General features: G+C 45.5%; 2 protein-coding genes across 2 annotated transcripts in view; one reads left to right on the forward strand and one right to left on the reverse strand.

Annotated features, from left to right (window-relative positions):
- LOC101522773 (zinc finger protein 260-like) overlaps positions 1-27,901 on the forward strand; it is a 793,789-nt gene that overhangs the window by 265,254 nt on the left and 500,634 nt on the right. The gene's annotated exons all lie outside the window — the stretch shown is intronic.
- On the reverse strand, positions 26,037-27,293 carry LOC131482714 (zinc finger protein 568-like; the record flags this gene model as incomplete). The annotated part of the gene is made up of 1 exon (XM_058677948.1): positions 26,037-27,293. A coding segment is annotated over one exon (1,257 nt), but the record flags the coding sequence as incomplete, so codon positions are not given.

Raw genomic sequence — 27,901 nt, forward strand, 5'->3', positions numbered from 1 at the left:
TGATTGACATAGTCCGTCTTAGGGTTTCCCCTTGTCCAGTTTTCCGCTGCAAGCATAAAGCTGAGGTGGTTGATTCATCTACTCCATTTTCCATCTTTTTTTGATTAATGCTTTGATTCCTCCATTTTGTTCAGGGGAATCCCCCTAAAAAAAACTTTGAGGCATTCCCAGTCCAGGCTCCTACATGTACTACTAGTAAGCACAGTGCCCGCCACCGTCCATCACTCCGATCAGCTGATGGTTTTAACCCCTGGGTTGGTTCTCTTCTGAGCCCTGACCTCTATTGGAACCAATGAGTATCGCATCTCTCCCCGGCTCTGCCCATCACACTCTCGTCCCTCACCTAAACCAGTGGGAGGAGTGCTGGTCGGGTGTTGCATTCCCTGCTAGCACAGGCCATTTCACCTTGGCATTTTGTGTTTTATACTGTTTTTTTTTTTTTTTTTTTTATCGCAACCAAACCCGGCCAGGCCCCAGGAAGTGTTTCTTTCAAGATTCGTTGATTTTTTTATTTGAAAGGCAGCTTTAGAGAAAAAGAGATACAGAGAGAAAGATCTTCCATATACTGATTCACTTCACAAATGGCTGTAAAAAATAAAGCTGAGCCAATCCAAAACCAGAAACTAGGAGTTTCTTTGGTAATCTCATTCAGGAGACTGTCCTTGACTGCTTTCCCAAACAGAGAGCTGGGTCAGAAACAGAACAACTAGGACAAGAATTAGCACATCTGGGATCCTGGCATTTGGTGGTAGAGGATTAGTCAGCTGAGTCATGGCACCAGTCCCTAGAATTTTTTTTTTCTTTTTAAAGATTTATTTGTATTGGAAAGGCAGAGAAGATTTACAGAAATGAGAGACAGAAAGATCTTCCATCTGCTGGTTTGCTTCCCAAATGGCTGCAATAGCGGAACTGAACCAATCTGAAATCAGGAGCCAGGAGCTACCTCTGGATTTCCCATACAGTTGCAGAGACCCAAAGCAGTAGGTCATACTCCACTGCTGTCTCAGGCCACAAGTGAGCAGTTAGATGGGATGCAGAGCACCTAGGACATGAACTGGTGCCCATATGGGATCTCAGTGTGTGTGAGGTGAGAATTTAGCTCGTGAGCCATCAAGGCAGGACCCTGGAATTTTTCTAAACTTAGTTGTTCTCAGTCTCATGACAGCAAGATTCCCAGGTTTGTATAAATATGAATATGTATTAACTTCCTGTAATAAGAATTTAAAATAAATGTAATTTGTCCTCGACAAAGTATTATTGAGCAACATGGAACATAAGAGAAGTTTCTAGCTTGCTGAAAATGTTCTGTATGTTGATATGACTGGCAGTAACAAGGCTATATTCTTATATAACAATTCACTGGATAAAGAATCTCTGTATTTGCTTTTACAGCTGCAGATGAATCTACAATTATCTCCATAAGACTTTTAATTACAAGTGAGATAGGACCAATGTTATGGTGCAGGGGGTTTAGCCATCACCTGCATTGCTGGCATTCCCCTGAGTGCTGGTTCAAATCCCACCTGCTCCACTTCAGATTCAGTTCTCTGTTAGTGAGAAAGCAGTGGTTGGCACCCCAAGTGTTTGGACCTCTGCCACCAGAGTAGGCAACACAGATGCATTTCCTGCCACCTAGCTTCGCCTAGCCTGTCCCAGGTGTTGCAGTTATTTGCGGGATTAACATGAGTGTGGAAGAATTTCTACCTCTGCCTTACAAATAAGTAAGGTAGGTTCGCAAACCATGAGGGCAATTTGGGAGCTGGACTAGTCTGGCTCCATCCTGCAGCCACAGAGGTGGGACAAGTTGGGGCGGATTCCATTCTTGGGGCCAGGGACGGACTGAACCACTTCGCAGGGTGGCAGCTGCGGGGAGGCGCCTCAGCTAAGCGGAATCCAGCTAAGGGTTTGAGCCAAAACCACCCCGCAAGGTGGTGGACGAGCCTTTGGTCTTCTCCACGCCCATGGAGCAACGATCCCTCCGGTAAGCGGACCCCCATTCATTGGCAAACCATGAGGGCATTTGGGAGCTGGAATAATCTGGCTCTGTCCTGCCGCCATGAAGGGAGGACAAGTTAGGGCGGATTCCATTCTTGGGGCCGGGGACGGACTGAACCACTTCGCAGGGTGGCAGCTACGGGGAGGCGCCTCAGCTAAGCGGAATCCAGCTAAGGGTTCGAGCCAAAACCACCCCGCAAGGTGGTGGCTGAGTCCTTGGCTCCAGGCGGCTAGTGTACCAGTTGGTGCCAGGCTTTGCCTGCTGGCCGCCCAGCAGCGAGCTCTGGGACTTTTATGATTTGAAATAGCTGCTCAGGGACACTCATGAATTAGGCCAACTTTAGTATAGGTGAAACATGAATTCCTGGCGATTGCCAGTGATAGGGACATGTAACTCCTTGCGTATGCACCTGCAGGTCTACTTTAGTCAGGGATGCTGGGCCATGGTGTCTGGGGCAGAGGCCAGGACAGGAGAGGTCCTGAGACAAGCTGAGTCAGAACAGCCACTGTCGGGTGCGTGATCAGCAGCTAGGAGCAGGCCAAGCTGGACAGCTGGGGGGAGACCCTATCTGGGTTGAGGTTCCCACCAAGGGGCATGTGTGCTGGAATGGGGGCTGCGTTCTAACTAGGAAACAGTCGTAGTCTCCCATGGCACTAGTATGGCTGGGATTGGATGCACCGGGACGGGCCAGACCCCAGCACCATCTGGTGTTCTGGGGAAGCAGGGTGGATGTGGGACTGACTTGGCTAGGTCTCAATCCCCTACTGAGCCACGTGTGAGCTATACATGGGTATGGACGAGCCATGGCTGGGCTGAGACATCCAGCAACGGGAACCAGAGTGGGGTGAAAGCCAGCCATGAAAAGCCACTGTTCCTTCTAGGACAGAAGGTGGACTGAGAAGAGCCGGCTCATGGACCCCCTGGTATGTGCAAAATAAGCTCAAGAAGTATGATAGCAAACAGCCCAGAATGGGCCATGGAAAGTTTCCCACTGGCATACATTTGGCATGGGTCAGGGGCGGACCAGGCTGAATCCGTTCATGTCATCCACTGGCAAACCCAAACACCAGAGGAGAGTGTGGGTCGGGCCAGGTTTGGTCGCGACAAAAACCCAGTGCACAATATGGAATGCCAGGGTGAGATTACCTGTACTGGATTTGAATGCAGCACCCAACTAGCTCACGTGAGAACCAGGAAGGGAGAGGGCAGAGCCAGCAGGGGGGATTGAGGGGCTGGTACCCTCGGTGGACAGCTACTCTCACTGGATAGCATGGGCTGGGATGGGGACAGACCAGACTAGGCAGGGCTGCAACACCTGAGCGCCGCATGTGGACTAGATCAGGGAAAAGCCAGGTTGGGCTGATTATTCCTTCCAGTTCTAGCATAAATTGGAGTGGGTGAAGGTTGTTTGGGCTTAACCGCAGACAGCTGGCAGAAGCTGTCACTGGGGGCTAATTCTGTCTGCTAAGCATACTGGCAGGCCAGGGTGGGGGCGAGCCTGGTGGGGGTTATTGTGGGTCGCCCCGACTGGGCTGCAGCCCCCACTGGTTGATGAAAGAGTCGAGTGCATGCTGGGCAGAACCAGGCTGGACTGCAACACCCTTGGTTCCAGTGCAAGTCGGGACTGAGAGCTGAGCCAGCCCAGCGATTGCCACCACCAACTGATCGTGGCAATGGACTGTGCTGGGCCTGATGCTTGCTGGAACATGCGGGAATCTGATCTGGGAATACCTCAAAGTCTCTTTGGTGATCTCCCCAATCGAACTGCTTGACTCAGAGCCCTGGCTAGGAGAGGACGGAGTACGGAACAGGTCAATCAACCACCTCAGTTAAACGTTGGGCAGCGAAATACTGGGCAAAGGAAGACTCTGTGATGGACTGTGACAATCAGTGGATTCTTCAATGACCTAATCGAGCTGGGAGTGATGTGACTGGCAGCGATCCATAACTGGAGGACTATTAAGACCACTTAAGCAAGTATCTCAGAACATGCCCCACATCCGGGACTTTGGGCGGGTGGGAGACTGGGTGGGGATTCTCCCTCAATATCCCTCTTCACCTCAGATACATAAATAGTATAATAAAAATATATATATTAAAAAGACAAGTAAGGTGATCCTTTTTTTTTAGATGAATTTAAGCTTTATGTTGATTTTACTATGCTTTTTAAGAAAGAGACACATTTCTATCCCATGAGGTTGGCAGAGAAGTTTCTTATTCAATTTGGCAAGGAAGTAGAGAATAGGGAAATTCTCAGACACTGGTAGGAGAAGAAAAATCCGAAAATGCAAGTGTGTTAGGCCCGGAATTCCAGCCCTAAAGTAGGATGCTGTTGGGAAGACATTTCCACAAAGTGGCAAGGATGTGTGTGTGAGAGAGGCAGGTGCTCTTTGGACTATGGTTGTTGGTGGTACAAAATTGAAAACAAGTAAAATGTTTATCATTTTCCCATTTTATTTAGAAATAAAGCAAGGGGATAGCATAGGGATCCTCACAGAGTAGGGAGTGTGGTGACAATGTCTGAAGAATTCACATGGCTTGAGGAATTGTGCGCTGACCTACATTCACACATGCTACTAGTAATTATTATTTAAGAATAAAATCAAAGTATCTTTTGTCTCTTAAAAAAAGTCACATTTCCATGTCGCCTGTCAAGCCTGGAGAGGTGATTTGCTGTGTCTTTATTTTTTTTACTATGCATCTCAAAACAGTTTTTTTTTTTAAATATTTTATTACTATTATTGTTTTCATTTTATGATATAGTTCCATAGGCTCCTGGCATTTCCCTTATCCCCTCCCCAATTTCCTACCTCCCACACATTGTTTCTCTATATCATTACTAAAATATAGTTCTTCATACACAGCCCTATGTCTATCATTGCGGGCATGGACAATGGCAGAAAGTCCAGCATCCTATTGTCAAAACATAGTAAACAATTTCATTGGGAGTCCATCTTTGTCTGGAAGTAGAAATGCATACTACATTGTAATCTCACATCTGGATGTTAGTCTCCATTTCATAGCTACTATACATCTCCTTCAATGAAAAGTCATAATTTAAAATCAACAATAAAAAGAAAAATAGAAATTTGCAATGTCATGAAGTTAAATGACATGTTAATAGATATGACAGTCTCCATTACACAGTTACTATACATCTCCTTAAATGAAAAGCCACAAAACAAAATCAACATCAGGGAGAAAAAAGAAATTAACAACACCATGTGTTACAGTCTGGGCTAAAGCCCCCAGACATCAGGGTGCGAGCTAGTCAATCCCCAGAGAACAACAAAGAGTTTCGCTGGTAATGCAAACAGCAAATAGAGTTTATTGCACCAGCATGCAGGGGTCAGACCGCACTTGGGCACAGAGGCCAGCCAAGCAGCGCGGTCGGACCCTAAACAAGCCCAAGACGGAAGATTATATAGGCCCTTTTGGGCTGGGAAATACATCAAAAATAACAACCTTAGACATGTAAAATTTTTATGGCCTCTAGGGACAGGGAGCCTGTTTTGTTCCCATACCCACTATCTTTACGGCTCATCCCAATCTCAAACCCTTATCTTCCTCCTGTTCCTCGGACCAGAGAAGAATTGCGTCCTTGCCCTTCACACCCCCTCACACCTGAGTTCACAAAGTTGCAGGGCAGCAAAGAACAAATTTGTCGCTAAAGCAAAATTCTCCCAAAGCCCGGGCGCCCCCTGGCCTAGCAAAGTAGCAGTTTTCTTCAGCACAAGGGAATCTCACACTGCCCAACAAAAATATTCTGTTCTAGCATACTAATATACTATCATAGCATTTACATATACTCTAACACTCCCCTCTTCTCGGTATTAGACTGAGGAATCTTTCTCAGTGCAGGGCTGCTGCTGGAACTGTTGTTGGAGGACTAGCAACTGGACAATATTCATATGGGCTCTTATAAATTTTATTAGTCTGTTTAGGATACAGGGCCTAATTGTAACTAGTAGAAGTAGGATGACTATAGGCCCTATAAAAGAGGACAATAGTGTAGTTAGCCATGTGTTCATGTTGAACCACGACTCAAAACCACTCTTGCTGGGATTCTCATTTCTCTTTTCTCTGGGTTAGACCTTTACAGAGCTCAGCCATGGAGTCCCTCACTACTTTAGTGCGGTCTGCATAGAAGCAACACTTTTCCTAGAGCTATGCAAAGACCGCCTTGCCTTAGGAACACTAGGTCTAACCATTTATGATTTTGTAGGACTACTTTAGATAAGGAGGTAAGGGATTTTTTTAAATGGCTAATGGATCATTTTATGCGCTCTAGGTCTTCATCGATTGCTGTCCATAAGGAGTTGATCTCTCTGGTCTGGGTGATTAAGGATGCAACTGCTGTTTTTGTGCCTGCCAGTTCTAGACCTAACAGGGCAGCTATGCTCTAGAACAGTCATGGGCTCTCTCTTACATCTCAGGACAGAGTCAGGTTTCCAATGTTGGAGTACATCATTCTCAGTGTGATACAGGACACAAGGAAGAACTGTCACAATTACACAAAAATTAGTAGTTGCATTAAAAATAGCAGTAGATAAGTGCTGGGTTAATCCAGTGCAAGAGCAAAACCACCAACCCCTTGAGGTGGGAAATAACCAACTAGTTTTAATTGAATCAACAACACTTGTTATCGAGGAGCAAAGTCTGTGCTTGTCTTTAGGGACAGTATTAATTTAGGATCTCCGTCCATTAACTTGGGCCATAGTTAGAGGGGGGCTCTTGTCAACTCAGTTAGTTGGGGCTACTGCTGAATAGGTAGAGTTGACACTGATAGCGTCATACAATGGAGGGTAGACACTGTAACAAAACCAACATTTTTGGGTAAGGTCAGGACTAGTAATGTTTAGGGTGTCATACAGTGCACAGATTAGCTTTCACAGAGGCTTACTCTTTTTGACTCTAGATTGGGAGAGGGGAAGCTTTAGTCTGTTTCTCTCCCATAGGGAGTGTTGGAAGGAAGGAATGTGTAAGGGGGGCTGCTGGAAGAAGAAAGAGGGGTAATGGGCTCCATTGTCTGAGACACAAGGAGGATTCCACTGGGGTTGTGGGTATATGCATGCTATAACACGACACCCTAGATCAATTCAGATATCTACCTCCTGTTTTTCTTCCTTAGCTTAGTGAATGTGACTTTGACTAAGTTACATGGGGACTTGCCACAAGAATTTTTAACCTAAGGAGGTGAACACCACATTTTTCATGGTAATGAGTGAACAAAAGAGAGTTGGATTAAATTCGACTTAGCAATGGCCCACTTTCGGGGCCCATCATTAGAAGTTATAGAGCCTCAACTCCTACAATAATAGTCATTTACACGATCACATGTACTATAAGTCTTTCTAGTGGATGCAGGACAAGCATAGAAACCTGTCACACGTACACTGTTTGAGGACTATTTCTTTGTGGTCAAGTCTGTTAAGCTGAAGTATAAATTTACATGTTTAGACATTGTAAGACTGATGTCCAGGCAAGAACCTCACGAATGTGGCCATCTCTTAGTTTTTAGGTGATGTGGGAAGGCTGATGTGAATTGTCAACAGTGGTCTCACCGCCTAAGGCTGCAAGGACTACAAAGATGAGTCTGAGGGACGTGTAGACTGGGTGCTTGCCTCGGAGTTTTTTACTAGCTTGAGTCTTAATGGGTTGCTGGGATGCTGTTGTGCTTTCCACGAGGTGTTGGTCTTTAGCTTGGGGGATGGAGCAGCAGCCTTTCTGATGTGTGTGTGATGCACTCATGGTCTAACTCTGTTGACATTTAGGGCAGATGGGGTAGTAAAAAGTACAACAAAAGGGTTCTGGGGTCTGTGCAGTAGGTGTGGATGGCACGAAGGTGGGAAGAGAACAGCTCCCCTGCTTGGCAGGGCCCGGGGGAGCTTCCAGCTCTTTGGCAGGGCCCGGCAGATTTCTCTCTGACCACCTTGACTCAGTCTCACCCTCTTATTGCATGGACACTCAAGCACCCCGCTGAGAATTCTATAATCTATTGAGGCATAGTTTGACCCTGTGAAATGACTTTGGCTAGTAATGTGAGCTTGAGAGTTAATGTTATTGATAATGTCTTGGTAAGTGAGCCTTTAACTGCACACAGGAGTACAATTAAACCCATGCCATTTCTAGACACCTTATTGTGTGCCTACCTATTGTCCTGAAATCTGGCCCAGACATATAGCGTGCCTTCTGGGAAATGGCTTAATAAGAATTTTACAAACTAACAAAATTGATGGGAGCATGAGTGGAAGCTGCTATGGCAAAAAATATAGTTACTGTGATCTTAAAGGTTAACCTGTCCTTGCAACTTTTTAGAGCATAGAAAATGTAGCTGTTTTATCCGCTTTCATAATTTTTTAACTAGAGGAAGTATTGAGCGATTCTATTATCATCACAGAGATAGACTTTTGATTATTGTTTGATTGTTTATGAGGTTGTAGGGCCTGCAGCTGTAGGAGGATTTAATGCTTGGAACTTTTTGTCTTAGATCCTTATGTTTTTTCTCTTTTGATGTATTTCTCCCATTAAGTGATAAGCTGTGAAAATAAAATGCAGTAGGAATGTTTTACTGATTAGTAGGTAACCATCTGTGCCTCGGCCTTGGAGTTCTGTCACCAAATGGCTACTTCTGAAGAATGAATAACGGCTTGCTTTAAAGAAACTGATTATAGTAACTTACAGAATTGTCTTTAAGAGCACCTGGCTGACCATGAAGTAAAAGTTAATTGAACATCTGTGTATGCTGTCTTAGTTCTAAAGTTAAAGATAAAAAAATCGGGCCCGGCAGCATGGCCTAGTGGCTAAAGTCCTCGCCTTGAAAGCCCCAGGATCCCATATGGGCGTCGGTTCTAATCCCGGCAGCTCCACTTCCCATCCAGCTCCCTGCTTGTGGCCTGGGAAAGCAGTCGAGGATGGCCCAAAGCTTTGGGACCCTGCACCCACGTGGGAGACCCGGAAGAGGTTCCTGGTCCCGGCATCAGATTGGCAAGTACCGGCCCGTGGCGGCTCACTTGGAACATAGGATGGAAGATCTTCCTCTCTGTCTCTCCTCCTCTCTGTATATCCAGCTTTCCAATAACAATAAAATCTTTTTAAAAAAAAGTTAAAAAAAAAATCAAACGTTTGTACAGAGGCTTGTGACGTGTCTAAGTAAATAAAAAGGACAGTTTCTTCTTTTTTTAAAAAGATTTATTTATTTTATTACAAAGTCAGATATACAGAGAGGAGGAGAGACAGAGAGGAAGATCTTCCGACCGGTGATTCACTCCCCAAGTGAGCCGCAAGGGCCGGTGCGTTCCGATTCGAAGCCGAGAACCTGGAACCTCTTCCAGGTCTCCCACGCGGGTGCAGGGTCCCAAGCTTTGGCGTGGTGGCTGTGGGGGGTGCCCCTGCCAGGTTGGACCCAATGCTGGGGGCTCACGCCAAAGACACTGCCGCAAGGCAGTGAACGAGTCCTCGGCCTCCCCCAGGGCGGCCAGTGCACCATGTGGTGTCAGGCTTTGCCTGCTGGCAAACTCTGGGGTTTTTAAAGATATGTTTGCTGCCTACGGACACCCATGACTAAGTCCAATTTTAGTGTAGGTGAGTAGTGAATCTTGGGTGATTTCCAGTGACAGGGTCATGTAAGTTTTAGGCATGCGTGGGGACTGAGACCTGGTGGTTTGGAGGGAAGTACCCAGGAGACAATTACGGTTAGTTAGATACACCAACCCAATTCGGAATACAGATATGGCCTGTTTGCCTAGAACATCACTGATCGTCACACAGCAGCCCACACCATGCTATGGATGGGGGCCTCTTTGGCAGTAATGGGTACCATTACCCAACTGTTTGGTGGAGTGGTGGTTACATTTGGCAGGGTCAAGATTCTATCCAGCACGTGAGAGAACTTGGTCTGGGGGTACACTTTATGGGGTTGTGCGGGCCCAACCCTGTGGAAATACAAGTTCCCCTGGTTCGCTTCAAGCTGGGGTTGGGATGGACTAAGCCAGATGTGACCATGCCACTTGCCATCACACACAGGTGCAGGAAACCAAAACAGTCAGTGCAGGTCAAGGCAGCAGCACCTGAAAGTGCATCCTTTAACAGGATGAGGGGTGGGCCGTGCTGCCACTGGAAGGGGACAGAATGGGCAGGGCTGAACAAACCTTAACTCACAAGAAGCAACAGAAATCAGGTTGGAGCACAGGTCATGCCAAGTAGGTCCTTGCACCTACTGATCTGCATAAGACAGGGATGCTAAGCCACAGCATCTAAGGGGACAGGACAAGAGAGGGGCTCTCAACTGAACTTGAGCTGTGGTTATGCAACAAGGTGGAGGACTCCACCATGGTGGGAGGGTTTGGGGAGGGGTGGGGAGAACCCAAGTACCTATGAAACTGTGTCACATAATACAATGTAATTAATGAATTAAAAATAATAAATAATTAAAAAAAAGAGAGGGGCTCTACCAAGTTGAATCAGAACAACCATTGGCCTTCACAAGATCTACGGCTGGGAATAGGCCCAGTTGGGCAGCTAAGAGGATACTCTAGCTGGGTTGAGTTTCCCACCAATGAGCGCATGGGCTGTAAATGGGGCTGCGTTCCGATCAGGATACGAGTATAATCCCACTTGGCACAAGTGTGGACTGGGAATGGAAACACCAAACTGGGCCAGACTCCAACACCATCTGGTGCTCTGCAGGACCAGGGAAAATGTGGGACTGACTAGGCTAGGTCTCAGCCCTTACTGAACCATGTGTAAGCTGTATGGGGGTATGGAAGAGCCATGGCTGGGTTAAAACGTCCAACAATAAAAACCAGATTGGGTTGAAAAACACTCAGGAAACACCACTGTTCCTGCTAGGACAGGAGGTGAACTGAACAGGGCTGGCTCATGGACCAACTGGTATGCGCGAAACCTGGCACTGGGAGAGTTTCTGATGGAGGAGCCTGGGCAACTCCTCTGGCAGGACACAGTCCCTGCAGGTAAGCGCAAGAAGCACAATAGGAAACAACCCAGAACAGGCTATGGAAATTATCCCACTGGTATACACATGGCATGGATTGGGGGCAGACCAGGCTGAACCTGTTTACATCACCCACTGGTGGATCTGAGCACCAGAACAGAGTGTGGGTTGAGCCAGGATCAGTTGTGACACATACTAGTACACAATAAGGAATGCCAAGGTGAGATGAGCTGTACCAAACAGCACATGTGATAATCAGGGGGAGGAGGCAAAGCTGACAGGGGAATGTGGGCTCCCCTGTTGGACAACTACTTCCATTGGAAAGCGTGAGTCGGGGTGGGGGCAGATCAGAATAGGCAGGGCTGTTACACCTGTGGGCCTCATGTGGGCTAGATAAGGGAAGGGCCACGGTGGGCTGACTGTTCCGACTGGTGAAAGCAAAAACTAGAGTGGGTGAGGGTTGGTTGGGCTAGCCGCAGTACTAGCTGGCAGAGGCTGGCACTTGGAGCTAATTCTGTCAAGTCAAATACCAGAACTACCTGGAGAGTGCATAATCTGGGAGTGGGTATGGCCTAGGAGGAAAATAGTGGGCACCTCCTTTGGGGCTACCACTCTCATTGGACAGCACGAACACCAAGACAGGGGCAGGGGTGGCTGTACAGAAGGGCACCTGCCAGTAGGTGTGTGGGCTGGATAGTAGGTTGGTTGGGTTGAGCTGGGCTTCAATGCCCATTGACACGTGCGAGAGCTAAACAGGATGTGGGACAGACTTGACAAGCCTGCAGTGCATACTGGCAAGCATGGGAACCAGGGCAGGGAGCAGAACTGGTGGGGGTTATGGGGAGTTATCCCAACCAGGCTGCAGTTCCAACTGGTTTGTGTGAGGACCGAGTATGAAGTGGACAGGATCGAACTGGACTACAAAACCCATTGGTTCATGAGGAAGACAGGGCTGGAAACAGAACGAACCCAGCAATCCCAACGACCAGCACGAGCATAAGCTGATTGGTGTGAAGGACGGTGTCGGACTCTGTACTAGCAAACTCACACAAGAATCAGGCCTGGGATCATCTCAGATGAAGTTTCTTTGGAGATCCCTCCAACTGAACTGCTGATCTTAGAACCCCAACCATGAAGAGACTGTTAGCCAGTGGATTCTGAATAGGATTCATTGCGATTGGAACTGAGAGGTTGGCAGCAATCCAGAACTGATGAACTATCACAACTGTATGAGCAGGACCCTCAGAGTGCACCTTCCGTTGGGGATGTGGGATGGGTGGGAGGTTGGGTGGGGCTTTTCCCTTTGTTTTTTCCCCTGACCCCAGATACAGGGTAAAATGATATCGATGTGGAAACAATGGTATTACCCACTTTCACCCTGTAGCCCTTGACACTTTGTTCCTTAATCAATTAAGTAAGATTATTAAAAAATAATGGTATATATATACAAAAAAGCTTTGGGCCATCCTCGACTGCTTTCCAAGGCCACAAGTAGGGAGCTGGATGGGAACTGGAGCTGCTGGGATTAGAATCAGCACCCATATGGGATCCCGGGGCATTCAAGATGAGGACTTTAGCCACTAGGCCACAACGCAGGGCCCGACAGCTTCTTCTTGTGAAAAAAGCAAGAAGGCACCAAGTGACAGTGTCTGTGTCCTTCTTTATCGCCAACTCCACGCTCCCTTCCCAAGCTCTGAACTCAGCTGGAGCTGGACTCTGGCCATTGGCACCTAATGTGAGGGCTTGACGAAGGTAGGTCTTTTCTCTCTTGTTCTTTGCAGCGTGGATAGGACTTCACCCAGGGTGCAGGCCCCCTGACAGAAGGTCAGGTTAGGAGGGGTGAACAGTCACAACATTTCTTGAGAAGTTTTGTACCCTCTGTTGTAAACATGGGACAGAGTGCATCCAGTGACAGAAGCTTGTATGCTGATATTATTAAGCATACTTTACAAAAGAACGCCATTCAAGTTAATAAAAAAAGAGCTTTCAGGATTTTGGCAGTTTATATGGACAATTAGTCCTTGGTTCCCAGAGGAAGGAACTTTAGATTTACAAACCTGGGATCAGGTAGGGAATGACATTAAGAAGTGGTATCAGAGCCACAGGGGAGGGGGGCGGGAGGGCTGACATGCCTTCCTCAACCTAAGCTATTTGGACAGTATTAAGACAAACACTGGATATGGAGTAAGATACCTATGCCCCGTCCTCCCTGACTGCTCCACCTCTGGAACACACTCCCTTGATTAATTGTGAAAAGGGAGGCTCAGGTTCTACTTATGGCTCTATGGAAAGTGTCTGTCCTGAAGATAAGGTAAATTATTCTAAAAATGATCAGGAAGGCTTATCAGATGAGGAAGAAGATCTTTTAAAACCAGAAACATTTAGATCAAGAGTTAAGGATTGTAAAAAAATGGCAGACAGTTGAATTATATGAAAAAGCACAGACAGTTGAATTACATGATAGGTAATCTCCTGTTGTTGACGATGGACTTCCGAGATATTCGGCTAAGCAGTGCGAGCCCCTTCCAGCTAAACCAGATCCAGCAAAGATTGGCTTTAGAGGAGCAATGCAGCAGGCACATAAGGAAGGTGATTTTTTTCTGTTTTCCTGTAGTCTATGAATGGGATGAACCTGAACGGGAACTGTTGCATTATAAGCTTATTAAAGAACTAAAGCATGCTGTCTCTGACTACGGGCCAAACTCCCCATAAACTGTGACAATGGTGGAGGGACTAGCAGCAAAGTGGATGACACCATACGATTGGTTTTAGGTTGCTGAGGCTTGCCTCACCAGAGGAAATTTCCTTCTGTGGAAGATGGAATATGAGGAATTAGCTAAAGCAGAAGTGAAGTCTCAGGTATCTGTGAGGCGTGGCACGTCTCTTACCTTAGACATGCTTTTAGGACAGGGCACTCATCTTGGCATTTCAGAACAACTCACTCTGCCTAAGGAGACATTGCAGCTTCTCTCTTCCCTGGCATTGGGAGCACAGAAATGCCTGCCGTCTCCAGATCAAAAGTCTTCAGGTTTTGTAAGTGTTAAACAGAAGACTGAGGAGCCTTTTGAAGATTTTGTAGCTAGGCTTACCGAGGCAGTGAGCCGGACAGTAATTAACAATACAGCTACAGATCTCATAGTTAAACAGCTAGCTTTCGAAAATGCTACTCCAACTTGACAGACCTTAATTCAGCCAGTGAGAAGGACAGGAGATTTGTCAGACTATGTTTGAGCTTGTGCTGAGGTAACTCCAACTTACATTCAAGGGTTATCTATCACTGCAGCTCTTCAAGGTCAAACTGCTACTCACATTTTAAGGAACATGAGAAGCAATCAAGGAAATCAAAAGAGAAGCAATTGTTATTCCTGTGGTGGAGTAGGGCATTTTAGCTACAGCTGTCCCACCAAAAATTTGTCTCAAAATTTCAGACAGGAAAAAACTACTGTGGACAATCCTAAAACTAATATAAATCCTCCTCACATGGTGTGAAAAAGGATTTCATTGGCAGAAGGATTGTCAGTCTAAATTTCACAAGAATGGGACTGTTTTGTTGCCTCAAAGTCAATTTAATTTGAGTAATCAGCCTGTCCAAGCTCAGATGCAGGGAAATGGGAGATGGTCCCAGTCCTGGGCCCCCCAAATAATGGGGACACTACAGGCTTCATTCAACCCTTTTCTGCAGCCAGGTGGGTCTCAGACCTTCAGCGTGCCACCACAGGCAGCGTGGAACTGGACCTCAGCTCTTCCACCTCAGCAGTATTAACCACTGACTCGCCAGTTGTTTGCCTGGCCACTGGAGTTTTTGGACCTTTGCCAGTAGGCACTACGGGACTTATTTTAGGTAGAAGCTCTGCCTCTCTACAAGGAATCCAAGTTATTCCTGGGGTGGTGGATGCTGACTATTCTGGTGTAATCCAAGTCATGATAGGGCCACAAACAAAAACTGTTGTTATACACCCTGGTCAAAGAATTGCACAGTTAATTATTATGCCTTATTTTAACATGGGCAGATCAGCATCTCTACTTCCTAGAGGTAAAAATGCATTTGGCTTTAGCAATGCAGCTTTTTGGATTCAGGAAATTCAGACTCAGCGACCTACTAAAGTATTAGAAATTCAAGGGAGAAAGTTTCTTGAACTGATGGACACAGGAGCCGATGTATCTTGCATAGCCAGGAAAGATTGGCCTTCTTCCTGGACTACTCAAATGACTCCCTCACATCTCATAGGACTTGGTCATGCCTCTAATGTAGTTAAAAGTTCCCAAGTCCTGCCTTGGTCAGATGTGCCTCGTCCTTGGAGTTCTAACTGTCATCAAATGGCTACTTCTGAAGAGTGAATAATGGTTTGCTTTAAAGAAACTGATTATAGTGACTTACAGAATTATCTTTAAGAGCACCTGGTTGACCATGAAGTAAAAATTAATTGAACATCTGTGTACGCCATCTTAGTTCTAAAGTTAAAGATAAAAAAATCAAATGTTTGGGGCCTGGCGGCGTGGCCTAGTGGCTAAAGTCCTCGCCTTGAAAGCCCCGGGATCCCATATGGGCGCCGGTTCTAATCCCGGCAGCTCCACTTCCCATCCAACTCCCTGCTTGTGGCCTGGGAAAGCAGGAGAGGACGGCCCAATGCATTGGGTCCCTGCACCCACGTGGGAGACCCGGAAGAGGTTCCTGGTTCCTGGCATCGGATTGGCATGTACCGGCCCGTGGCGGCTCACTTGGGGAGTGAATCATCGGACAGAAGATCGTCCTCTCTGTCCCTCCTCATCTGTGTATATCTGGCTGTAATAAAATGAATAAATCTTTAAAAAAAATCAAACGTTTGTACAGAGGCTTGTGATGTGTCTAGTAAATAAAAAGGACAGTTTCTTCTTGAGAAAAAGGCAAGACAGCACCAAGTGACAGTGTCTGTGTCCTTCTTTATCGCCAACTCCACGCACCCTTCTCGAGCTCCAAACTCAGCTGGAGCAGGACTCCGGCATAATACCTGTTAGCTTACATGTGAGTTGAATGCGGGATAGCCAAGCTGCCTTAACCAACTATGTCCAGTGGTGTAGCCATGAGCCAAAGTAGGTGCAGGCTGGTTTGCCTTTGTCTCAGCAGCAACTGGCACATTATGAAGAGAGGGCAGGTATGGCAAGACTAAATAACTGGGCCTGGTGCAGTTGGCTAGTGGCTAAAGTCCTTGCCTTGCAAGCACCAGGATCCCATATAGCCATGAGTTCATGTCCTTGTTGTCTCACTTCCCATTCAGCTATCTGCTTGTGGCCTGGTTAAAGCAGCTGAGAATGGCCCAAAACCTTGGGACCCTGCATCTGAATGGTAGACATGGTAGAAGCTCCTGTCTCCTGGCTTCATTTTGGCTCAGGATTGACTACTTTAGCCACTTGGGGGATGAATCAGCTTGCAGAAAGTTTTTCTATCTGTTTTCTCTATATATACAACATTCAAAAGAAAAATAAAAACAAATGAACAAAGTTAATGCAAAACAGAAAAAAACACAGGGGGAAACCTCCCAGCACCTGTATTCACAACAGCAAAAAGACTGTAGTAACACCAAATAAGTGCAAGATTTATGCCTAGGAGTGGGACTGGTGAGGAATTTGTGGGCACCTCTCAGATGGGCTTCATCTTCCACTGTTGGGTATGAGAATCAAGGCTGGTGGAGGGCCTGGCTAGACATGTGGTGGTATTTACCAGCATGGCTGTTGGCTGGATTCCATGGTCAATTATGTTGAGCTGCGCTCCAACACTCATATAGGTGTATGAGAACTGAATGAGATGCAAGAAGCCCGCACCTGCCTGATGCAAATAGCAGCATTTTGAAGACTCAGGGTTGGGGGTGGGCCTGGCTGGGTTGTTGGGTGTCACCCTAACTAGGCTGCATTTCCTGTTGATGACTGTGAAGGGTAATTGTGTGGTGGGCAGTGTTGGGTTGGGCTGCAAGATCCATTGGTTTACATGAGAACCGGGTTAAAGGTAGAACTCACCGTGCAATTACAACTACCATTGTGTGTGTGTGTAGACTGACATCAGTGATGGACAGAGCTGGACTTTGTACGGGCAAGGAAACACAAGAGTCAGGTCTAGGGTCATCTCAGATGAAGTTTCTTTGGGGATCCTCCCAACTTAACTGCTGGACTCTGAACTCTAACCATGGGAGAATCACAGGATCTGTGAGAATCAGATGTACTCTTAGCTTGAAACAAAAGTCAGTTTACAGTTATGCAGAAACTACAACAAAAGTTCAGATGACAAAAAACTGCATCTAACCATGTTAACTGTAAATCAGTTTTGATTTATCGAAGCAGAAGCATCCTTGTCTAACACTAAGCCATTTCTGCTGAACTCAGAGACAATAACAAGGCCTGTCTCTTTCCAGCTGTCATCAGATGGAGCACCAAGAGGACTGTATCTGTCAAAGCATGACTGTGGAATACATATATCAGGGCTGGGACATCTCCATAGCTAGGATGTATGCATAGCCCAGATGTATGGGCAGCATATGGCAGTGCATTGGGGACTGGAAGGGACATCTGCTACCATAGCAGAGGAAGCAGAGAATAAAATTGGGACAACTACCCCAGCCAAGTGTTGACAGTAAATATCTGGGTGAATGGAGACTGTAGCCAAAGGGCTTTGGAAGGATTTATTGATCCTTGGATTGGCAAGATTGAAAGAATTTCAGAACTATCAAAACTGCGTGTATGAATCCTTGGCAGCATGCACCACATTGGGGACCCTGGGCTGACATCGGTTGGCCATATCCCATCACAGGGTGCTGCTACTGTGGGGAGGCTGGATGAAGCATCTCCTCCAATTTCTCCACTTTCACTGGACACAGAAAGAGAATAAAGAAAATTTGGAAGCAGTGATATCACTCATGCACCCATACTCCTAAACCCTTTCTATACTGGTTAGCTATGTAAACATGAATTGGTAATGGAACAGGATGTACCGGGCAGGACTGAGCAAACCTTAGTCTACAAGCAAAACCAGAAACCAGGAGGGAACCCAGGTCATGCTGAGCTAGGCTCTTGCACCTACTGGTCTGCATGATTCAGGGATGCTAAACTAGTGTCTAAGGCAGAGGTCAGGACAGGTGAGGGGCTGAGCCAAGCTGAGTCAGAGCAACCACTGGCAGGCGTGTGATCTATGGCTGAAAACAGACCCAACTGCAGAGCTAAGAGGACACCCTAACTGGGTTGAGGTTCCCACCAAGTGGCGTGTGAGCTGGAATGGGGGCTGCGTTCTAACTAGGAATCAGTTGTAGTCTCCCTTGACACAAGTGTGGACCGGGACAGGATGCACCAAGCTGGCCCAGACCCCAACACTCTCTGGTGTTCTCGAGGATCAGGGTAAATGTGGGATGGATTAGGCTAGGCCTCAACCCCTACTGAGCCATATGTGAGCTATATGTTGGTATGGACAAGCTGTGGCTGATTGAAACATCCAACAGCAAGAACCAGGTTGGTTTGAAGGCCAGTCAGGAAAAGCCACTATTCCTGCTAGGGCAGGAGGTGAATTGAGTAGGGTTGGCTCATGGACCCCCTGGTATGTGCAAAATCTGGCATTGGGAGGGCTTCTGATGGAGGAGCCTGGGCAACTTCTCTGGCAGGAAAAGACCCTGCAGGTAAGCACAAGAAGCATGGAAGGAAACAGCCCAGAATAGGACATGGAAAGCATCCCACTGGCATACATTTGGCATGGGTCAGGGAAGACCAGGCTAAATCAGTTCATGTCATCCACTGCCAAATCTGAGCACCAGAACAGAGTGTGGGTCGAGCCAGATTTGGTCGTGACAAAAAACCAGTGCATGATATGGAATGCTAAGGTGAGGTTGCCTGAACCGGATGTAACCGCAGCACCCAATCAGCATGTGTGAGAACCAAAAAGGGAGGGGACAGAGCTGGCAGGGTGAATATGGGGGGGTTCCCTTGCTGGACAGCTACTCCCACTGGAGAGCATGAGCTGGGATGGGGGCAGACCAGACTAAGCAGGGCCAGTGGAAGTCAAGGCTGTAAACAGAACCAACCCAGCAATTGCAATCACCATCTGATTGGGGCAATGAACTTTGCTGGGCACTGTGCTTGCTAGAACATACAAGAATTTGCTCTGGAAACACCTCAGACAAAGTTTCTTTGGGAATCTCCCCAATCAAAATGCTGGACTCAGAACCCTAACCAAGGAAAGACAGAAGATAGAACAAGTCAATCAACCACCTCAGCTATGTGTTGGCAGTGACAAACTGGGCAAATGGAGACTCTAAGATGGATTATGTCAATCAGTGGATTCTTCAATGACATCATCATGCTGGGAGCAGCAAGAATGGCAGCGATTCATAACTGGTGAACTACCAAAACCACTTGAGCAAGAATCTCGGAGCATGCCACACATCTGGGATCTGGGGTGTGTGTTAGACTGGGTGGTGCTTCTCCCTCAATATCCCCTTTTACCTCAGATACATGAAGGAAACAAGATGGAAATAATAGCCTTACACACTTTCCTATAACTGTTGAACATTTTTACCCTAATTAACTGTAACGATTGTCAAAAATATAATAAAAAATACACACACACACACACACACACATACAAAAATAAACCTCGGAGTGGTGAATCTATACCTTATTCCTGTCTCCCTTAATGGCTGCTGGATTGGTTAGGATCATGGCATATGGTCCTTTCCAGAATGGCAGCAGGGCTTCAGTTTTATGTCTCTTGATCCAAACCTCGTCACCTAATAGGAAACAAGGTGGTTGGACTGGAAGTCGCCAGAAAGCTGCCTCCAGGTCAGACATCAGTTCCTTTTGGATTTCCTGGAAAACCTGCAAGGAACTTGAAAGCTGATCATCAATGATAATTTGCAGGGCTACTTTTATCTTGGGCAAAATGAGTGGGGAGTCTCCCAAACATGGTCTCAAAAGGAGTGAACCCCTTAATGCTGGGGGTACAACTTCTTCCAACTAGGACAAAAGACAGCATACTCACACAATTTTCACCAGTCTCTAGAGATAATTTTACCAAGGTCTCCTTTAGGGTCTGATTTACTCTCTACCTGGCCAGACCTTTGGGGTCTATAGGCGCAATGTAATTTTGAATTCATCCCAAAAGCATGGGCTATTCCTTGTGACACCTGGGCAATAAAGTCAGGGCCATGAGCTGAACCTTTATGGAGAGGCAGCCCACACTGAGGAATAATCTCATGTAATAGTTTTTCAACAGTCATGGTTGCAATTTCAGTCTTAGTAGGGAAAACTTTTGCTCATCCAATAAGTATTTATATCCATGTTTTCTTGACTTAATTTTAGTAAAATCAACTTCCCAAAACCTCCCTGGCTCTGTTCCCCTATTTCTGATTGCAGTTTATATTGCTGGTCGTTGCCCTGGGTTAACCTGGGAACAAATTTCACAATGTTCTACTACTCCTTCCACTAATGCATTTAGTCCTCACACACTAAATCCTTTTCTGAGGAGCTCAGCCAGCCTTGTTTTTCCTAAATGTGTGCTCTGATGGAGTTGCTGGGCCAGATGTTGCCCCAGGGCTTTTGGAAGAAACATCCTATCATCCAGGTCTTGGTACCAAATCTGTTTTTGCTGCCTGGTTCCCCCTTTTCTTGTATCTATTCCAAAGCTTTGGAAGAATATGGATCTGAGGGAAGAACTGAGTTAGTAAATACAGGGAGTATGGCAGTTGCCCTCGTGGCTGCTTCTCGGTAGCCGTATCATCAAGGCAGTTTCCCTTTATGGTGTCCAGTGCAGTGTATTCTCGCGACTGTGGTGGGAACCAAACAACAGCTAATAGGTCTTTTTGTCTTTGGCTATAAGGAGGCCTGATTCCCGGTAGATGGCGCCATATACATGAACTGTAGCAAAGGCACACAGGCTGTAAGTGTGGATATTAACAGCCTTATTAGTGCACATTTTGAGAGCCTGGGTTACTGCAATAAGCTCATGCTTTTGAGCTGTGGTCCTTGGTGGCAAGGCAGTCTGCCATAAGACTTCAGTGGGTGAAGTCACTGCTGCCTCAATCACACATATTCCAACCTGATTAAATCTGCTTCCATCACTAAATGAAATGAGATCCAGATGAGCTCTGGTCAAACGTTATACAGAAGATTATCAACTTCAGACAGGAGTGGAGTAGTTGAGTAACCAAGGAGCCAGAAAGGTGGCTGGGTTAGGGACAGAAGTGGTCAAGAGGTTAATGCAGGGTTGGTCAAGGAGCAAAGTTTGATAGTGAGTTTTGTGGGATTTAGAAAGCCAGCGGCTGTATGTGTGGCGGGATTTGTGTTGATTGGCCTGGGTCTGTGGCTGGCCAGTGCAATGGGTTCTGGGTCTGCAAGTCCTGGGAGTAGAGGGTGTGTCAGGCCCCAGGTCTCTTGGCTTGGATACTTCACATGACTGCATGGTGGTGCTAGCTCAGTGAGCACCGAGGGTGGGGGTCCAATGGGCCAGGATTGACTGGCTCAAGTTCTTGGTCCACTTTCAAGAATTGGTACTCCGCAGTTGAAAGGAGTATTGGACAACTGGCCTAGATCCATCTGGAGATGGAAGGCCACTCAGGCCTAGAGAGCACATCTGGACCATCAAAGAGAAAGGAAGAGAGACAATATTGGATAGCTATTCCAGCCAAATGTGGACAGCAAATATCTGGGTGAATGGAGACTCTAAGGTCAACCATGTCAGCCAATGCACATTGAAAGAGTTCCCTCATCCTTCAATTGGTTATATGGACATAATTACAAAACTATTGGAACCAACTGGACAGAAAACTTAGAGTGTGTGGTACATTGACACCCCGGTTTTGTATTGGAGGTGCAGTACCCTTCGGTATGTACTAGAATGGTTGGGATGCCAGGTACAGCTTCTCTGCCTATCATTTAGCCCTGATCTAAAACAGGAAGGAAAACTAGAATATTTGGAAATAATCACACAAATTCTCCTTAATGATCTAACATACATACATACAGATTGAGTGCAATTAAATCATACACACACACACGCAAAACACACAGAAATAGAAAACATGAAAACAATGATTAGGTTGCCCTCCCCCAGTCCCACCTAACTCATGGTGTTGGCCACTGGTGAAGCCTAGGCCTGCCTTGATCTCAAGGTATCCGCTCCCAGTGTGCTCGCCAGGAAGGGCGAAGCCTCTTGAGCCCAGGCATGCCAAGGCCCAGCCTAACACATGGTGGACAAGGGTGGCTGGACCAAGGGTCCAAAGCATGCAACCCAACCTGGACCTGGTCTTCCCAGGAATAGCAAGTGTACATAAAGACAGAGAAAATATGGACATTTGGACTCAGTACCAGTTGACAATATTCAGGAGGTGGATATAGACACTAGATCTCTTTCATCTTATTGTCCTGGTAAGTTCAATGGTTTCTTGGTGAGACCTTCTCTGGTCTGAAGGTAGAGCCAGCAGAGTATCATCCCAATCAATTAAAAGCCCCAACATAATATTTACAACCATTTACAACAGTATGGCATTAATTGACATGGTATTGATTAACCAATATGTTAATAGGAAAATGCAGGTTCTCAACCACAACGTGTGACTTCCTCATAGACATTTCAATTTTGGTTTATATTCAACCATGTTCTATGTAACCTAAAATGGCTATAGATTGCTATTCAGCTGTGTCATGTCTGTTTTAATGTTAGTATTTAGCAGTTTATAGCATTGAAGCATGATTTCGCTGAACCTGGTTGTTTTTCGGGTAGTCTACCTCTATAACTCTAACAGGACATATATCAACAGTTTAGGTGAACGTTTCCAACTTTGGGTCCCCACCCTCTCTGTTAATGACCATCAGGATCGCTCCAGAAACCCCTCAAAACAAACAAACAACCTGGAATAGACAGAGAACAACAAGGAAAGATTAGAAACAGACAGGAAATGGTCAGCGGGAATGAACTTTTAACTCACTGGGTGGGACACAAAGATTAGTTACTCTTCACTGGGGTACTGAAGATTTCTCTGCACACCCCCCCTCAAAAAAAAGTTCACCGAAACTAGATCTCAAAGTCATTTTCTCAATGTATTTTTTTGGAGACAGAGAAGTTTTATTTCCAAAGTGGCAATGTGAGCAGGGGAAAAGGAGGAAAGGTGAAAGCACGTCCCAAGAGAAAACCAGGTGGTGGTGTGCCGCTTGAAATTAGAGACACCCATTTAGTAATCATTGAATGTTGTTCCAACCCTTGGTTAGTGCAGCAGGATGTATAACTGGAATAAAGGACCCACTCCTATTTTCTCCCAATTCCTGTGAATCCCATCCTTCCACCCTATTCCACACACCTATAATGCAATTGCAAAAATCAGAGTATGTTAGGATGGTGTCAGAGACTGGGAATGTTTTAAAAGTGGAACAGCAAAATATTCAATAAATCTCACGGTTGCAGGAGGCTCTCTCGGGTGTGTTCAAGGGAGGACCTGAGCCAGGAGCTGATCAGCAACAATAGCAGAGAGTTCACATCTGGGGGCTCACATGAGAATTCTGGTGGGAAGCAGGTAGGAGTGTACAAACTTCATTCGGAAGTTGAACTAAGGCATTGATTACATGGCAGATTTTGAAAAAAAAAAAAAAAGATGCCTCTTATGCACTCAGTGCTCATCATTGTTGGTCTTGATAGGCCCTTGACTCTAAATATTAAGTAGTAGAAGTGGTCCAGGTTGTCGTGCATGAGATGCATGTCAATGGTTTTCACAAAAATCATTTAATTTACCTCAACAACAGTCATGGGACCCACTCTTACAAATTATTTTTTATTTCGAAGGCAGAATTACAGTGAGAGAACATAAGTAGGGAGACATCTTCCATTCATTGATTCATATCCCCAACTGCTGAATTGCAGTAGCTGCACTGCTGTGAAACCAGAAGCCAAGAGCAAAATCATGGTGGATTGGCTAGGATCTTGGATAGCTTACCTACTATGTAATAATGCTGGTCCTGGGGCTCACTCTTACAGTTCAAGACTTCTGGCACAGGCTGACATCTTATAACTCATACAATGGCAAGAAACTTACTGTGGGAAGCCATGATGCATGAAATCAGTGTGAATCTGAGCAGTATTGGTGGCAGCTGACACATAAACTCCACCTGAAAGAGGAAATCCAAGACTCTGATGTCAAACAACTCTTTTCTGAGATATGCCTCCTAGATATGTCTCCTAGACCAGCAGTTCCCAAGACTCCTGAGGGCCATGACGATGTTGTTGCTTGGCTGCAGAACTAGCTGAGACAAATTGGTGAGGGATGTCCATTTATTGGAAAAATTATACGAGCATATATAAAGCTGTGAGGGGGAAGGTAGAGGGTGGTCTCAACAGTACTCCCAACTTACACTATAATTATAACTGGTCAGTAGGCATGCCTCTTTCTCTGGACGCTAATCAAGTCACCAGCTGCATTCTCGAAGCAGGTTTGGGAGCCTAGTGTTTTAGGCCATGTGTAGGTAGACCAAGGTATACTAGCACCTGGGCTGAAAGCTGTGCCCTTGAGCATGATCATTACATGTGAATGGTAAACAGGATGACGGTTGCATTTCACTTCTTAGAGTTGCTTATCAGAAAAATTCTAGCACAGCTCCTCAGGGACAGAGACAAAGGGATACAGCCTACTACTCTGGATGTATGCCTAGTTACCAGGCCAAGATGGAGTCTCTGTTAGCTGAGACTACTGCCAGGAGGTTGCCTTGGAGAGACAGTGTGCCATGTGCCTATAGCATCCTGCATGGGATAAGCAGACAGAGATGCAGAGGCAATCTCACAAAGTGATTATTCAAGGAGACAGTGGCCAAAGATGATCCTCATTTGGCCAGGTATCACAAGAGAATCTTCCCTCTGGACAAGATTCATCCTTCAAACCTTTATCATTACAGTTGCAACATGCATCAGTTGATAGCTGTGATTCCAATATAATTCTGTAATAGGAGAGGAATTTTCAGATTCTAAAATAGCTCAATTACATACATGTGTAAATGACAAAGATGGTTTTTCATTTTTCTTTTTTTAAAAAATTTATTATTATTAGAAACCCACATATACAGAGAGGGGGAGAGACAGAGAGGAAGATATTCCATCCGATGTTTCACTCTCCAAGTGAGCCGCAACGGGCTGGTACATGCCAATCCAATGCTGGGACCAGGAACCTCTTCCGGGTCTCCCACGTGGGTGCAGGGTCCCAAAGCTTTGGGCCGTCCTCTCCTGCTTTCCCAGGCCACAAGCAGGGAGCTGGATGGGAAGTGGAGCTGCCGGGATTAGAACCGGCGCCCATATGGGATCCCGGGGCTTTCAAGATGAGAACTTTAGCTGCTAGGCCACGCCGCCAGGCCCAAGACCATTTGATTTGTGTGATTCAGCCTACAACTACCCCTACTCAGGCAAGGCCACACCGCCAGGCCCCAAAGATGGCTTTTCAAACAAGTATTATACACTGAGCATTTATTATCAACATTAAATCTGAAAGCAGAATTCATTCACATTTCCCACCTCACAACAAAGGGAGATCATGTACAAATTGAATCTTAATTGTTTTAGCAACAAATAATCTCTCTTCTGAAATAAAATGATACTCCTCAGGTTTATTATTTAACACTTACTGAGACTTTCAACGTATGTTTCCACACCCATTGACCTGTTACAATGTTTTGTATTTGCACTGTTGCTAATGGTTGTTTCATTCACTTTTTAAACTCTGACAGACCATAATAACGGGTTTATGGTAGCTAGTCTTTCTGGTTACATGTTTTTGTAGCTCTGAGGTCTGTTACTCTGCTAATGATTGACATTAAAAAAATTTCGCAGTCAATGCAGAAATATTTTACACATTATTGTGGGTATACTAATTATTGAAGCATGTATGCTTTCCAATGCACTCTAAATGTGTTTGTGCATGAATTTTAAACACATGTAATATATTCATTCCTTTCCCATGTGAATTCTGATAGTTCATGAAACTTGACTGCTTGCAACAGGATTTTCGACACTCACTACATTTATAAGGTTGTTAAATAGTATTGATTCGCAAAGGTCGAATGAATCCTGACTCACAAGTAAAGGCTTTCTCACACAGACTATATTTATAAGGTTTCTCCCCTGTGTGGACTCTGATGTATCATTAGGCTTGACTTTGGAGAAAAAGCTTTTCCAAACTCAGTACATTGATAAGGCTCTTCCCTACTGTGGATTTTGTGATGTTTAACAAAACGTGACTGATCGGTAAATGCATTTCCACATTCACTACATACATAAGGCTTTTCCCCGTGGGTTCTCTGATGTGTAATGAGGTTTGACTTCTGAGTAAAAGCTTTTCCACACTCTCTACATTCATAAGGTTTTTCCCCAGTGTGGATTCTGTGATGTGATATAATGCTTGATTTAGTAGAAAAAGCTTTTCCACACTCACTACACTCATAAGGTTTTTCCCCAGTGTGGATTCTCTGATGAGTAATGAGGTTTGACTTATGAGTAAAAGCTTTTCCACACTCTCTACATTCATAAGGTTCGTTCCCAGTGTGGATTCGCTGATGCTGAAGGAATCCTGACTGATGAGGAAAGGCTTTAAGGCACACACTACATTCATAAGGTTTCTCCCCTGTGTGTAATCTCTGATGTATGATTAGCTGAGACTTCTGAGAAAAAGCTTTTCCACACTGGCTACATTCATAAGCTTTCTCCCCTGTGTGTGATCTCTGATGTATGATTAGCTGAGACTTCTGAGAAAAAGCTTTTCCACACTGGCTACATTCATAAGGTTTCTCCCCTGTGTGGGTTCTCTGATGTGTTCTAATGCTTGACTTCTGACAAAACGCTTTTCCACACTGACTGCATTCATAAGGTCTTTCCCCAGTGTGGATTCTCTGATGTCTAATGAGGTGTGACTTCCGAGGAAAAGCTTTTCTACACTCACTACATTCATAAGGTTTTTCTCCTGTGTGGATTCTCTGATGTCTAATGAGGTGTGGCTTTTGAGGAAAAGCTTTTCCACACTCACTACATTCATAAGGTTTTGCCCCGGTGTGGATTCTCTGATGTGCTATAACGCTTGATTTATGAGAAAAAGCTTTTCCACACTGGCTACATTCATAAGGTTTTTCCCCAGTGTGGACCCTCTGATGTATCACTAAGCTTGACTTTTGAGAAAAAGCTTTTCCACACTCACTGCATTTATAAGGATTTTTCCCAGTGTGGATTCTCTGATGTCTAATGAGGTGTGAATTCGTAGTAAAAGCTTTTCCACACTCACTACATTCATAAGGTTTTTCTCCTGTGTGGATTCTCTGGTGTCTAATGACGCGTGACTTCTGAGGAAAAGCTTTTCCACACACATTGCATTCATATGGATTCTCTGCACTTCGAAGGATCTGATCTCTAATGAGTTCTGACTTCTGCTCCATGTTTTCTTTACATTCATTGGACACATACAAATTATCTTCTGTGTCAGTTCTCTGTTTGGTGGCAAGGCAAAATTTATAGGAGCCAACATGAATTGCTTCTTCCACACTGACAGGTTGCAGATTACATATGTCTTTGGTATAAACTTGTTCACTACAAGTTTTCTCATTTACATTGTGTTCAAAGGACTGCTGACAAATGTGGATCTTGTCAAGCTGACTGAGACTTTCCTCACTGTCGAAGTTGTTCTCAGGGATATTAGAGGCATGTTTCTTTTCAAATGACATTTCATCAGGCTTCCTGTGGGGAAAAAGGATTTAAAATAAACTATGGTGTCATTCAATCTCTACTTTCAAAAGGCACCAAATCTCTGAGACACTGCTGCTTTCCCCCTGCCCTCTTCCAAGTTCAAATGGTCACTTAAAAAGTAAAACTTTGGTCTACAACTGGTTTCCATTTTCTGCTTCTATACTAAGTTAAAGGAAAGAACCACTGAACTTTCCTGGTAATGTTTGGTTTGGTGCAAAATATGGGACTTAAGAAAGAATTT

Source organism: Ochotona princeps, chromosome 20 (genome assembly GCF_030435755.1).
Source record: "Ochotona princeps isolate mOchPri1 chromosome 20, mOchPri1.hap1, whole genome shotgun sequence".
Lineage (NCBI taxonomy): Eukaryota > Metazoa > Chordata > Mammalia > Lagomorpha > Ochotonidae > Ochotona > Ochotona princeps.